General features: G+C 60.6%; 1 protein-coding gene across 4 annotated transcripts in view; it reads left to right on the top strand.

The window, feature by feature from the left end:
• The window catches only part of PIK3R5 (phosphoinositide-3-kinase regulatory subunit 5), a 36,176-nt gene extending 22,556 nt beyond the window's left edge, over positions 1-13,620 (top strand). The window contains exons 3-19 of one of the 4 annotated variants that reach the window (XM_068209272.1): positions 224-324; positions 1,487-1,555; positions 2,236-2,374; positions 4,675-4,744; positions 5,388-5,502; positions 5,984-6,137; positions 6,590-6,673; positions 7,236-7,989; positions 8,071-8,224; positions 8,336-8,461; positions 8,669-8,794; positions 9,547-9,640; positions 10,782-10,858; positions 11,378-11,471; positions 12,746-12,828; positions 13,025-13,137; positions 13,379-13,620. In XM_068209272.1, the coding sequence (XP_068065373.1) occupies positions 224-324; positions 1,487-1,555; positions 2,236-2,374; positions 4,675-4,744; positions 5,388-5,502; positions 5,984-6,137; positions 6,590-6,673; positions 7,236-7,989; positions 8,071-8,224; positions 8,336-8,461; positions 8,669-8,794; positions 9,547-9,640; positions 10,782-10,858; positions 11,378-11,471; positions 12,746-12,828; positions 13,025-13,137; positions 13,379-13,520 (2,495 nt within the window). In that variant the 3' untranslated portion in view covers positions 13,521-13,620. Of the gene's footprint in view, positions 1-223; positions 325-1,486; positions 1,556-2,235; positions 2,375-4,674; positions 4,745-5,327; positions 5,503-5,983; positions 6,138-6,589; positions 6,674-7,235; positions 7,990-8,070; positions 8,225-8,335; positions 8,462-8,668; positions 8,795-9,546; positions 9,641-10,781; positions 10,859-11,377; positions 11,472-12,745; positions 12,829-13,024; positions 13,138-13,378 lie in introns of all 4 variants that reach the window. The other 3 variants (XM_068209271.1, XM_068209270.1, XM_068209269.1) reach the window with 3 other exon arrangements.
• The last annotated feature ends 235 nt before the right edge of the window (positions 13,621-13,855 follow it).

The following is a 13,855-nucleotide window of genomic DNA, read 5'->3' as shown; positions in this document are numbered from 1 at the left end:
GACAGGGCATTCCCTGTGCTGCCTGTGCTGCTGCCAGGAGTGACCACAGCTCTGAGAGTGGCCATGGGGCCATGAGTGACCGTGCCTCTGTCCCCACAGCTGGGCCATGAGTGACCATGGGGCCATGAGTGACCGTGCCTCTGTCCCCACAGCTGGGCTGTGGGTGACCATGGCTCTGTGAGTGACCATGGGGCCATGAGTGACCGTGCCTCTGTCCCCACAGCTGGGCTGTGCCTGAACTGCTGGAGCCTGCAGGAGCTGGTGAGCCGGGACGCCGGTAACTACCTCATCCTGGTGGAGAAGATCCTGGGCAAGACCAAGGAGGTGAGTGGGGGCTGCCAGGGGGAGCTGTGGGCTCTGGGGCATCAGCAGCTCCGTGGCTTGCTCAGGATGGGCTTTGGCAAAGCTGGCTGGGGATTTGGGGTCATTAGACATTGCTGGGGTCTGGGTGGGCTGGTCCAGAGCTCTGGTGGCACCAGTGCTTTGTGTCCTACGAGGAAGAGCCCATCCCCACTGTTGGGGCAGCCCTGCAGATCCCCAGGGATGGGCTTTGATCCCCCAAAGATCTTGGTGTTCTGCAGACCCCCAGCCCTCCCCAGCCCTTCCCTGGCCGTGTCCAAAGCAGAGCGAGTGGAACGTTTCCTGCTGTTCCTGGTGGAGCCCTCGCTGTGGCCGTGCCGGTGCCCCGCGGGGCTGGGACATGGGGGACCACGGGCAGGATCTGCCCTGCTCAGCAGCCTGGCAGGTGCCAGCGGGGTCACAGCGAGGGGACATTTGGATGGACCTGCCACTGTCCCATTGTGTGCCAGAGGAGCTTGGGAATCACTGGTCAGGCAAGGTCATCCTGGGAGGAGCCCCTTGGTGTGCCGGGAAACGGGGGCGTGTTCCCTAAATCCCCGGCCCTGGGGGTTGTGTGAGGGGTAAGAACCTGCTTCCCTCGCGTGGGCAGGAGGCTGCGGGGCTGAGAGCAGCCCAGCTTATCCGTGCTTCTGTTCTTTTAGTGCCTGCAACTGCTCGGGCTGCAGAGTGCTCTGGTACAGGAGGGTTTAGGCGAGGCTTTATTGCACTTTGGGCTGTGCAAGTGTCTCCTTGTGCCCTCGGTGGGAGAGTTCTGCTGGCTGTTCCCCGGAGTAAAGGCTGGGATTCCACCCCTGGATTCCACCCCTGGATTCCACCGTCCTGCCCAGCTCCCCAGGCTGCCTGCAGTGGCTGGGCTGCCTGCTCAGAGCCACTTCCATGGCATTTCAGGCGTCAGCAGCCTCCAAGGCTTGGGTGCCCAGCCACACCTGGGAGAAGACAGAGCACGAGGCACCAGCCCCACGCTGGTTTCTGGGGCTTTGGGGGCGGTTTTCCCACAGGGACGAGGGAATCTCGGGGCTGTGGTGATGGGTTGGAGGGGGCTGGAGTCTCCCGGCACCTCCAGGGATATGTTGGGCGGAGCTCCTGGCCAGCAGCTCATCCCTGTGCCCTCGGGCTGTTCCCACAGGTGCAGGAGAGGTGTGACTACGACCTGGTGACGCCCCTGGCCCTGCTCTTCTACTCGGCCGTGCTCTATGTAAGTGCTGAGGCTGCTGCACCGGTGCCAGCCCAGGGCAGGCTCCAAAATCAGGGTGGCTTTGGCTGGAATTTCCCAGCCTGCTCTCATCAGCTCATCCCAAAAAGAAAGATTCTGTGTGAATCCAGTGGGATCAGGATCGAGCAACCATTGCACAAGCTGAGAGACAAAGAAAATTAGCTCTGGGGGTTTTGAAGCTATTTTTTTTTAAGGCTGGACTAATCAGAAAGGGAGATGGACAATAAAAGGGAATTTTCTTTGCCCTTTATATTTGGGCAAAATACACGGACAATGTGAATGAAAAGGAGCAGAGCCTTCCCAGGAAATACTTTTTTTATTATTATTATTCCCAACACAATGCATCATTATCCCAAGGAAATCATTGCTGCCAGATCCTGCACAAGCACAGGCTGTGTGGAATTCATCTGTATGGCTCGTGGGGCTTAAAAAGGAATTTATACTTAGGCTTGGCCCTGTGAGCCCCGCTTGGGGAGGTTGGGAAGGAGCTTCTCGGAGCTGTGCCCAGGGGGATCCTGTGGCCCTTCCCTGGGAGGAGATGGGGTGGCACAGGGGGAACCTCTGCTTTGCTTCTCCTCCTGCCACTGCCAGCCTGAGCCCTGGAGTTCTCACGCAGCACTCGGGGTCTCTGTTCCTCTCACCTCCTGTCCCTGTCCCCACAGGCTCCTCACTTCCCACCTGGCTCTGACCTGCTCCTGAAAGCTGCCAGTGTCTACCACAGCTTCCTGACGTGGCCCGTGCCCTACTGTGACACCTTCCGGGAGCTGCTCACCTTCATCAGCAACGAGCTCAAGGCGCCGGGTGAGCGCCCCTGCCCTGCCCTGCCCCACCCTGGGCTCTTCCAGCCCCAAATCCGGGTCTGGTAGCTCCAAACCCAGCCCTGGCAGCTCCAAACCTGGCACCAAACCCAGCCCTGCCAGCACCAAACCCAACCCTGGCAGCTCCAAACCTGGCACCGAACCCAGCCCTGCCCTGGCACCAAACCCAGCCTGCCCTGGGGTTTGTCCCCTGCTGCTCCTGTCTCATTCCCCCCCTCTCTTCCTGAGCCCGGGACCGCAGAGTCCATCCCAAACCTCGGCTTTTCCAGGGGGTTGGGACCCTGCCCCCTCCTCTCTCAGGATGGTTCCCTGGTGGTCCAGCACAAGGTGGGACCGGACTCCTCTGGAGAGCAGGGCAGGCTGGTGGTTTTGGTGGGTCCCTTGTATGCAAAGAGCGTGCCGGACTCGCCCAGCTGTGGATCAGAGGAAATTAGCCACATGGCTGACGATTTCCTGGCTGGCTTTCAGTCTGGAGGGTCTTTTCCCCAGCAGAGCATGTGCTGGCTGCTCCCCCAGCCTGCCCTTTGTGTGAGGGACAGTGGGGGGACAGCAGTGGGGCCATTCATGGGCATCAGGGTGGCTGGAGCCTCCGAGCCTGCTCTTCCATGGAGATTTCCACGGGGCTGAGGCACTCCCTGGATTGTTCTTTCCAGCCCAGACACTCCTTGTGACCAGCCCTGGGCACATGCACGGGCAGCACCAGTGCTCCTCTTAATTAAGGGCTCCTTGTGGATGTCCTGTGGTTCCCAGTGGAGCAGCTCTTCCAATTATTTCTCAAAGCCTTTTTGCCTGATCTCCCTGCCTTTTGGGGGCTTTTGAAGAGCTGTTATCACACAGAGCACATTGCAGCCCGTGTTTAATCCTGGGCAGGGTTTGGGAGGCCTGGGAGGGGGATGTGCCTGTGCCTGGGGGTGTTCCCCACCCCCTCAAACTGGGAAGGTGCTCTGGGGAGCCCTGGGGGATGGGAAATGCAGGGTCTCTGTCAGGCCAGCAAGTCCTGTGAGATGGGAACTTGGGGATGGGATGAAAGGTGCTTCCAAATGAACAAAAAGATGGAAAAATCCCAACCTGTGCAGTGGGAGCTCTAGACTGGCCGCTTTACCCCCAGCACAACTGGCCATGGCCACCATGGGTCTGGCTGTGTCCAGCCTCATCTCAGAGCTGCAGGGACTTGGGGACACTTGTGGGGCTCCCCAGCTCTCTCCTGGCCATTTCTTGCCATGCCCTGCTCAGGGCTGTGCTTTGCACACCTCTGGAGAGCTCTGGTGCCGGGTGCGGGTGGCTGCCCCCGTTCCTGTGCCACCCCCACTGCCCCAGGCCGTGTGAGTGGGGACTTTGGCCCAGAAGCTTTCCCCTCCCAGGGCAGAGTGGATTTCCTCCCCTGCCAAAAGTGGTGTGTGGGGGCTGCCTGCTGCTTTGGGAATCCCTCAGGGAGGGTGTGTCCCGTGCTGCTCAGCTGCCAGGACCTTCCAGGCTGTTGCAGGCTTGCTTCACGGCCCCTGACCTGCCGGAGGCCGAGGCCAAGGCTTTTTATTGCCATGAGGGCAAAGATTAATGGAGAATGAGCCGCTGTCAATATTTGCCAGGAGCGCAACAGCTTTGATCTGCACCCTGGGGCTGACGCCTCTGCAGGAGGGTCAGTGCTGCCGGGACCTGTGTGGGTCAGGGTGGCCCCCGTGGGTGCTGGGCTGGGGGATGTGGCTCCCTGCATGGGTAAGGGCTGGATCCTGCTGATGCCATAAGGTTTTCCTGCCCTGCTGACGGGGGTGACGAGGCTCTGCTGGTGTCACCCGGTGTCCTGGGGACAGTCCCAGGGAGGCCCCAGGCGGTGGCTGCCCACAGCAGCCTCTCTCCTGCTGCTTCAGGCTGGGCTCTGTCCCTGCAGGAGGGGAGGTGGCAGTGACCTGCCAGCCCTGGGTGACACGCAGGGCCTGGGGGCTGCAGCAAGTGGGAGCAGCTGGCAAACGTCACCCGTGGAGTTCCCCTCCCAGGGGAGCAGTGGGGCAGAAGGAGCTAGGGCTGGAGCAGGTCTCCTGCCCCATCTGTGGGGGATCTCCCATTGCTCTGGGTTTTACCTTTCACATCCTGGCTTCCCTTGCTCCTGGACTGGCCCCTCACGCAGTGGCTGTGCCTTGTCGCCACAAGGGCTCTTGGTGCCACCGCTCCCGCTCCAGGCAGGGGCTCTGCCAGCTCAGGACTGCCCTGGGGGCAGAGGCAGCTCCGTGCTGCCGGGCAGAGCAGCCTGCCGGGGTTCTGTGCCTCATTGCTGTGCTCTCTCCACAGGGATCACCTTCCAGAGGCTGGTGAGGACGGAGCAGGGGCTGCCCGTGAAGAACTTCCAGAGCTCCACGGTGTAAGTGTGGCCAGGGCACTGCTGGGGGCTCCCTGTGGTGTCCCCACGGGCTGGCACTGCTGCAGTATCTCCCAGGGGCCGGGGAGGAGGGCTGGGAAGGCGGGCTGAGCTGTAGGAGGGGTGAGGAGAGTGGCTGGGGCATTTCCAGAGGCTTGGGACAGGGTGTGTGGGCTCTGTGCCAGTGACCCTGCAGGGCTGCAGACATGGGGAAGGCAGAGTCTCCTCCCCAGGGAGCTGCTGATCTCAGCACGTGTTGGAGAGCAGCTGGGATGTGCTCTGATCCGTGATTTTGGGAGCCACCACCCCAACAGGGGCCAGAAGCGAGTCCTTCCCAGCCCCCTGCAGCTCTGAGCAGGCAGACTCTGCACCTCATTCGGGGCTGAACCTTTCCCTGCCATCCTCATTTGCAAGTAGGGAAATGAGGCTGGGGAACGGACCTGGGCCGTCCTTAAAGCTTCTCCTCAGAGCTGCACCTTCAGGAGGGAGATGTTTTGGGTTCCTTCGTGTCCAGCGGGGCCAAGTGGCGGCTGGGCTGGGCTGGCTGGGTGCAGTGGCCTGGCCTGACCGGTGTCCCTGTCCCCAGGACGGTGCTGCTGCTGAACCGCTCGGAGGTGCAGAGCGAGTTCCTGTCCATCGCCCACAGGCTGAGCTCCAGCGAGCCCCCGCAGCACTCCACGCTGCTGCTGCTCCTCGAGCACCTCTACCAGGCCAACTTCGGCACCCGCTGCGACCTGGACAGGCTGCACCAGCTGCTCAAGGTGGGCTGGGACAGCGCCCGCCCTGGGCTGCTGCGGAAGCAGCTCCGAGCAGGGGCTGCTGCATTTCCTACCCGGAGCAGCACTGGCTCGGCAAAGGGAAAGAGTTTGGGTAACGCTTCTTGGAGGAGAAATGCACATTTTCCCCTTCTCAGGTTAGACCTGAGGTCGGAAGTGTTTTGTGAAGTGTGTGCAGAGGGCTCTCTCCCCTTTTACCCTGTCACTCCTTTCCCATGCCAAAGTGGAGAGAGGAAGGGACCCCAGATTTGAAAATCAGCAAAAGTGTTTGACCAGAGAAATACCTGGGGGAGAGGCAAAAGAAAATCATGAAGAAAACCCCTGGGGTGTTTTTAAAGTAATTTTTATTTTCATTAGAAAAGTTTGGGGGGACTTGAAGGGGGAAAGTCCCCCCATTAGTGATGCTGCCCATGTGTTGCCTCAGTGGAGGGACCCCCTGAACGTGTCCCCTGGCTCTGCTCCGCAGTCCAAGCCCCTGGAGGAGCTCTCGGAGCTCTATGCCAGCGCTGCCGATGCTCAGGAGGCAGCGGCCGCCAGCTCCGACCCTGCGCTGGCCCGGGAGCGGCTCCAGGCTGTGCTGCGTGACATCGCCGGGGCCGCCTCCTTTCCTGCCATCACAGGTGAGCATCCCCCCATCCAGCCCTCTCTTCCCCAGGGCTTTCTGCCAGCTCAGCCCCTGCAGCAGCAGCGGGGGAGAGTGGTTTTGCAGAGCATCAGCCGAGTGCAACGACTGCGATGAAAAAGCACGGCCCCAGGTCCTGTTTAATAACCACACCTGAGCCACAAACGGTTTCATTTAAACAACAACCAAATGAGTTGTCCAGCCTTTGAATGATTGAAGGCTGAGATGAAAGCATGAAATCAGAAACCGGTGTTAGCTGTGACATCTGGTGGCCCTGGCGGTGTGAGGTGTCCCCTTGTCCTGGAGCTAAGGACAGCAGCCTCGGGCTCAGCGTGCCCATGGCTGCCCAAAACACGCAGGGGGTGGGTGGCACCTCCCAGAGCAGGAGAGCTGGCAGGGGTGGCCCTGGGGGACCCTGCAAACCAACTGCTGTCCCTCCTCTCTCCCCAGGCGAGGCCCAGCCCCGCAAGCTGCACCCCTTCCCCATCCCCCCCGCTCGCTGCTACACCTACAGCTGGGACCAGGACAACTTCGGTGAGTCAGGAGCCTTTGCTGAGCTCCCAGCTGGGCCCCAGAGCAGTTTTGGAGAAGTAGAAGGTTCCCCTTCTGCTGAGCTGGTGCTTCCCCATTCCTGGAAGGACCTTGTCTGTTCTTGGGAAGGCTCCGTGTTCTTCCCTGCTGGCCCCAGCAAGTGGGAGCAGAGCTCTAGGCCAGGCTTTGCAGTGAAGGCCAGCCCTGACAGGGAGCCAGGATGGGTCAGTTTGGGGCTTGATCAGCCAAAGGCTTGGCTTTGCTTAAACCTGGATCAGACATGAGGATGTGGTGGAAGCTGGGTGGGAAGGAAGCAAAAGCCCAAGTGGAATTTGTCTTTTGAGAACCCAGGCAGAACCTTGAGGAGAGAAACACAATTTTCTTTGCCGAACCGAGCCTTTTGTGGAAATTGAAAAACATTGGGAAGGAGGTTTCCAGCTCCTTGCTTGACACCAGGATGCAAGAGAGCTTTGGCCATGAGGCGGCAGTGGTGTCTGGGTCACCAGGTTTGCAGTGGCTATGCTGGAGCCCGTGGCAGACACCTCCTCCCTCTGGTTACTTTCAGACATCCTCAACGATGTCCTCAGCAAGGAGTGCAGCATTGCTGAGCCCCTGGCCTCGGAGAACGAGGAGGAGGATGAGGAGGAAGAAGAGGAGGATGTGGAGACCGACGGCGGCTCCCCTGAGCAGGACTCGCTGCTGGCCCCGCTCTGTGCCATCTCCAGTGACTCTGTGTACTCTGCGCTGTCCGAGGAGGGCTCCAGGCCCTCGCGGGTGTCCCTCTTCGCCTCCTCCAAGGAGTCCATCTCGGAGCTGACGGTGGTCTCCAGGAAGTCCCTGAAGTCGTTCGTGTCCAGCCTGAAGGACTGCATGGACAGCGGCTACGCCGAGGACAGCGACGAGAGCTCCCTGGACACGGCGGGCAGGCCGGAGCTGCGGGCGGACGGGCCGCCCAAGCACCGCCAGTCGCTGACCAACCGGCTCTACAGACTGCTCAAGAGCAAGGGCCAGCAGCTGGTGCAGCGCCGGGAGCCGCGGGACTGCCCCGGGCCGTGCTCGCTGCCGCTGCGGCGCGCCGAGAGCCTGTGCGCGTCCCCGGCGCAGCCGCGCGTCCCCGCGCGCTCCCGCCGCGCGCTCTCGCTGCCGCAGCACGGCCCGGGCCAGCGCGGGCCCGCCCCGCTCGCCCCCCGGCCCCTCGGGCTCCCCCGCCGGCCCTTCCTCAGCTGCGATGAGGACGCCAAGGCGGGCACGCTGCGCGTGGTGGTGTTCGGCTCGGACCGCATCTCGGGCAAGGTGGCCCGCGCCTACAGCGACCTCAGGTGAGCCTCCTGCGCCGGGGGCCGCGGGGCGCGCCCTGCCCCTCCGCTCCGCTCCGCTCAGCCGCCTCTGCACCTCCCCAGGCTCAAGGAGAGCTCCTGCCCCTCACTGACACGGTACTTCAGGCTGCAGTTCTTCTACGTGCCCGTGAAGAGGAGCTGTGCCGCTCCATCCACCCCGCAGATGCATCATCATCACCCCTCGCCGTCCCTGGGGGACCCCCCGCCCCGGGCACAGGTGGGTGTGCCCTCCCCGCGGCGTCCCCGGGGCTCTGCTTGGCCCGGGGGTGCTGTGGGAGGTGGGGCAGGCTGAGGGGGCCCTCGGAGTGACCCCAATGTCCGCTTTCAGGACCCGTCCCCGGCTGGGATGGAGAGCAGCACCAACGACATCTCCCACTACATCGGCCTGCTGGACCCCTGGTACGAGCGCAACGTCCTGGGGCTGATGAACCTGCCCATGGACGTCCTGTGCCAGGTGTGTGTGTGCCACGGGCAGGGCGGGGTGTGCCCCTTCCCCAGGGAGATCTCTGGAGAAGCTTCTGCTGTGCCACACGGACACGGGATGGAGCTGGGGCTCCTGGTGGTCAGCAGGAGGTTCCCGTCCCCAGCGGGGTGGGGTGGGCAGTTGTGGCTGGAGGTGCCACCTCTCCCATCACCTTTCTGACCCATTCTGCCACCCCAGTGTGCCAAGCCCGAGGCTGAGCCCCAGGAGGACTCCCAGGAGCAGCTGCCCATCCTGGCAGACATGATCCTCTACTACTGCCGCTTCGCCACGCGTCCCGTGCTGCTGCAGCTCTACCAGACCGAGGTGGGCAGAGGGAAAAGAGGGGCGGCTCTGCCTGTGCCACCGGCCAGGAGCTGCCTGTGAAGCACCGGGGGTGTGGCATAGCCACCAGGTGCTGCCGAGGCGGAGCTCGGTCCCCTCTGGTCCCCTGGGTGTCCGTGGTGCCCTGGCTGATGCTCCTGGCTCAGGACTGAGAGCAGCTCCTGCCCTGACCACGAAGTCCCACAAGCAGTTTTCCACCCCAGTACTGTTCCCCACGCACAAAGCAGTGCCTGGCAGTGCTGCCAGCTTTTCCACACTGCTGGAATCTCTCCTGAGCTCTGCTTCCCAAAGCAAGCCACTCCATGAGCCAAGTTTTCCCCACCTCGCTGTGTGCCTGGGGCAGGTGTGGTGGGGACAGCTGAATTTGGGGCTGCAGCCCCTGCTTTGGGGCTCTGGCTGGGGACCAGCTGCACCAGGGCTTGGTGAGCAGAGCCATGCAGGATTTGTGCTCCCAAAGCAATTCCCAGATCCTGCTGTTGGCTCATTGTGGTTTTTTTCCAGTGGCGTTTTAAGTGAAAACAAAGGTTTTGGGTTGTTTGGGGGATCTGTTTGAACAGTCTGAAGTCCAGCTAAGGGCAGGCAGCACCCCAAGCAGCTGCTGAAAGGTGCTTTGAGAACGTGGAAGGATTTCCCCCAACTGACCCATTTCCTAAGGACTGAGAGGGGGGTGAAGGCTGCCTGGCCGGGCTGGGTCCCCTCACCCCCCACGTGTCTCCCTCTTGTCCCGCTGGCAGCTCACCTTCATCGGGGGGGAGAAGAGGACCGAGGTCTTCATCCACTCCCTGGAGCTGGGGCACTCAGCAGCCACGAGGGCCATCAAGGCCTCAGGTCTGTAGCTGCTTCTGCACCCCCACCTGCCCTGGGGGTCTGAAACCAGGGCTGGGAGGGAAGGAGGGGCTGGGGAGCCTGGGCTGCAGGAGGTGTCTGAGCCAGGCTGAGTGAGGATCCAGACAGCTCTTCTCTGCTTTGGGAGAGAAACATCCCAGTTTTTTATTCCCTCCAGGAGTGAAACCATGGCAATGCTTGATTGTTTGTGCTGCTCGGAACTCTAGAATGGATTTACAATAAAACACCTCCAAGCCCGTTTCCTTCCTCTCATCAGCACCTGCCAAATGCAGCTCTTTATCTTGTTACTGCTTGCTCTTTGTGCTTTGTGAAGTGTCATTGATAAAATCCCTCTTTTCCTCTCCTTGCTTGACTGGGCAAAGCCAGGTTTGTGTGTGAGCTGGGAGCCTTCTGCGTGGCATTTTTTGTACTTTTATGTTACGGATTTATAACGTTAGTGATCTTAAGAGAGCAGAGCAGCGGCTGCTGCAGTTCCTGCGGGCACCCAGCCCGGGATGCTCTGGTGAAGTGCAGCTCACACAGACCCCTCATGGCCAGCCCCCAATACTGCACCTGAGCGCGTTCCTCGTGGCTTTAGCCAGCGGCTTTGCTGTGAGCTCCACTATGAAGTGTGCCCTCCCTGCTCCCCCAAAACCAGGCTTGGGCAAAGAGCTCTTCCCCCCAACCCATGAAACCACCAGTGCTGAATCCAGTATTTCCCCTTGGCTTGTCTGGCATCACTTCACAGCTGCAAAAAATTATCCAGAGGGGAAAACCAGTTAGAAAGTGTCAGGCCCAGTGTTTCAGGGCTAATGTAAGGTGGGCAGAAATCTGCCTGAACAAACAGGAGCTGCCTGTGGCCTTTACTGCTCTGTCTTTTCCCAGAGCTCTGACCCCTCTGCACCGGCTCAGCCAGAGCCACTGGCAGTTCTGCCGAGTGCTTTTGTTTTGTAATTCCTCTCTGGATTCTTTGTTTTCTGCAGCTTTTAAGCCACCTTTTCTCTGTTTTGCCTTTTTGCCCCACAGCTGTGCTCAGCAAGCCCTTTTCCCCTTTCGGCAGTGCTGGGTGTGCTGCTGTACCAGCAGCCAGGGAAGGCTGGGGATGAAAAGCCCCCGTGTGACGTTTGCTCCTTGTTTCCTGCAGGTCCAGGCAGCAAAAGGCTGGGAATAGATGGAGACAGGGAAGCAATCCCACTGACACTACAGATTGCATACAGCAAGGTCTGTGCTGGCACTGCTGGGGCACCTCCAGAGCTGGGGGCAGCTCTGGGACACTCATGGCAAGGACCTAGAAGGGCTGGAGCATGTCCAGGGAAGGGAACGGAGCTGGGGAAGGGGCTGGAGACCCAGGAGAGGCTGAGGGAGCTGGGAAGGGGCTCAGCCTGGAGAAAAAGAGGCTCAGGGGGGGACCTTGTGGCTCTGCACAACTCCTGACAGGAGGGGACAGCCGGGGGGGTCGGGCTCTGCTCCCAGGAAACGGACAGGAGGAGAGGGAAAGGCCTCGAGCTGCACCACAGGAAGTTTAGATTGGATATTAGAGAGTATTTCTTCACTGAAAGGGCTTTCCAGCCCTGGCACAGCTGCGCAGGGCAGCGGTGGAGTCACCATCCCTGGGGATGTTTAAAAGATGTGGGGTTGGTGCCTAAGGACTTGGCAGGGTTAGATTTAGGGTTGGACTTGACCTGAAAGGCCTTTTCCAAGCTGAGCGGCCGTGTGCTTCTCTCTGACTGCTCCCTGCAGACAGCTGCCAGTGGCAGGAGCCACTGGAATGATGTGGAGAAGGTCTGCACGTCCGTCAAGCTCAGCAAGGCCTGCAGGAGGCACGAGGAGCTCGGTGGGTACAGGGTGGCTGTGCCCAGGGCAGGGTGGGGGGCGCTGGGGGAGTGGTGTGGATCTCCTGGCTGGAAAATGAGGGAGGTGAGAATGCAGGAGACACCTGGGAGTCTCCTGATGTTCCCTCAGTGTGTTGTAGTCCTTGGGTGTGTGCCAATCCTCAGCGCCACATCAGGGACAAAGGACATGTCCTGTCCCACTGTCCCAAAGCTTCCAGCTGGAAAAGCATCCACTAGGGATAGGGCTGGGGCGGCTCAAGCACAGGATGGACACTGGAGAGAGTGATGCTTTCCAGAACAACACTTACTTAGCAAGGAGGCACAGCAGGTAAAACTCTTTAGGTGAAGCAGGACCAAGGGCCATGTGTTCGTCCTTCATCCACAGCAGCCTGCCTCACACGCTTCCCTCAGCTGCTGCTGCAGCCTGGTTCCCTTCCTGCAGCTCACACACAGCTCCCAGCCGCCTGGCTTGGCCTCAGAAGCCTTTGTTCTAATCAGGTTTCCAACTAATCAAGCTTTGAGCCTTTGAAAAGCTCCAAGGCTCTTGGTCCATGCGTGTATTTGGTTTGTTCTTAAGAGCTGCTGGTTGGGCCATCAGACACGCCCAGTTCTGAGACAAGTGAGGGGGTTTAGGTCCTTTTTCCTCATGTGCCTGGCAGGTGTTTGTCAGCAGGATAATCAGGGGAATGGGTGACAGACATCCCTGCATGCTCCGTGGAGCTCCACACTGTCCCTCCTGCCCCTCCCCATCCACGGAGCCATGCAGCCAATCCTAGGAGAAAAAAAATCACGAATGGGTTTCTCACCCCCTCTGGATGTTGAGTTGGATGTTCCTGCTCTAGTTCAGGGTTTGCATCAGGGGTGCCCTCAGCTCCTCCCTGGGGAGAAACCTCTCCGTGAATCCCCGTCCTTCCAAGAGCAGTCCGATCCCCTTGGCCCCGGTGGTTTTCCCGTTCAGCAGTTTGACCACAGGATGTCACTGTAATTCCAGGAGAGGAGGCTCCAGGTGGGCTCAGGAGAGCCAGAGTCCTCACAGCGACGGGCAATGGTTCTTCTGTCGCAGCCCAGGGTGGTTAAATGTTCTCTGCCGCTGTGTTTGGAAAGCAGCTGGAGTTACAGAGGACATTCAGCCGGAGGGGAGGAAAGCTGGGACTGCAGTGCATCCCCCCAGCAGTGGGGTCCTGCTGGAGCTCCAGTTCTGGGATGCTTTGAGAGGTGCAGGGACCACTTGGGTTTCCACAGAGCCCCAGGCCATGGAAGCTTCCTTCTGTTGCAGCCTCGAAGACAGAAGGTCTCAACCTAACTGTGACCGAGGTGGTCAAGAGGCAGAACTCCAAATCCAAGAAAAGTTTCAATCAGGTAATTCCAACCCTGGGGCTCTTACATTTGGGGAGATGAGGTTGGCCTGGCCCAGCTGGGAGGGGAGCAGGGCTGGAGGGAGCAGCTCCCTGGGGCTTCCCCTTGCTGCTGCCCCCAGTCCTGCCCCCAAGCTCCCCTGCCCAGCCCAGGGAAGGCGCTGAGGCAGCAGCTCCCTCACTCCAGCCTTTCCTCTCAGCAGATCAGCGTGTCCCAGATCAAAGTGGACAAGGTCCAGATCATCGGGGTCCAGTCCTCCTTCGCCGTGTGCCTGGACCAGGATGAGCAGAAGATCCTGCAGAGCGTAACCAGGTGGGAACTGCAGCCAGAGCTGCTGGGATGGGGCAACCTGACCCATCCATCCGAGCCCCAAGCTCTGAGCTCAGCTTGGATGGATACTCCTGCTCAGATCCCAGCAGCCCCGTTCCCATTCCCGCTGGGTTCTCAGCCCTGTTCCCGCTGCCCCTGAGCATTCTCAGCCCCATTCCTGCTCCCCCTGAGGGTTCTCAGCCCACACCTCACTCAGAGGTTGTTTCCTGGTGTTCCCCTGCAGGTGTGAGGTCTCCGTGTGCTACAAGCCCAGGGACTGTGACCCCCTGGCACCGAGGGGGTCCCCTGTGGCTCCCCAGGACCCCTCCGAGTTCCACTCCCTGCTGTGTTTGCCCATTGCCACCTTCAGTGGGGCCCTGCCTTAGAGGAGCCGTGTCGCTCCAGACCAGACGCCGTCCCACACCAGCCCAGGCTCAGGAGAAGGAAAAGGACACCCAGCCCTGCTTATCCAGGAGCTCCTGCAGCTGGAGAGTCAATGTGGGGTTGCTGTGGGGGCTGCACTGCTCCTGCTCCAGGCTCAGCCCCTCCTCGGGAAATGGGATCGTTGTGCTCCGTGTCTCTGGGGGCTCCTCAGCGAGGGGAGAAGGTGATTCCTGGATCTCCTGCGGATCAGCAGATGCCAACACCTGGTGGGAGGGCAGGGCAAGGACAGGGATATTCCCTGCCAGAAAACGGTGCAAGTGGGCTGTGGGGAAGGGTG

This window comes from Anomalospiza imberbis, chromosome 19, assembly GCF_031753505.1.
Source record: "Anomalospiza imberbis isolate Cuckoo-Finch-1a 21T00152 chromosome 19, ASM3175350v1, whole genome shotgun sequence".
Classification (NCBI taxonomy): domain Eukaryota; kingdom Metazoa; phylum Chordata; class Aves; order Passeriformes; family Viduidae; genus Anomalospiza; species Anomalospiza imberbis.
The sequence above is the reverse complement of the archived record's forward strand: the minus strand, read 5'-3'. Positions and strand labels throughout refer to the sequence as shown.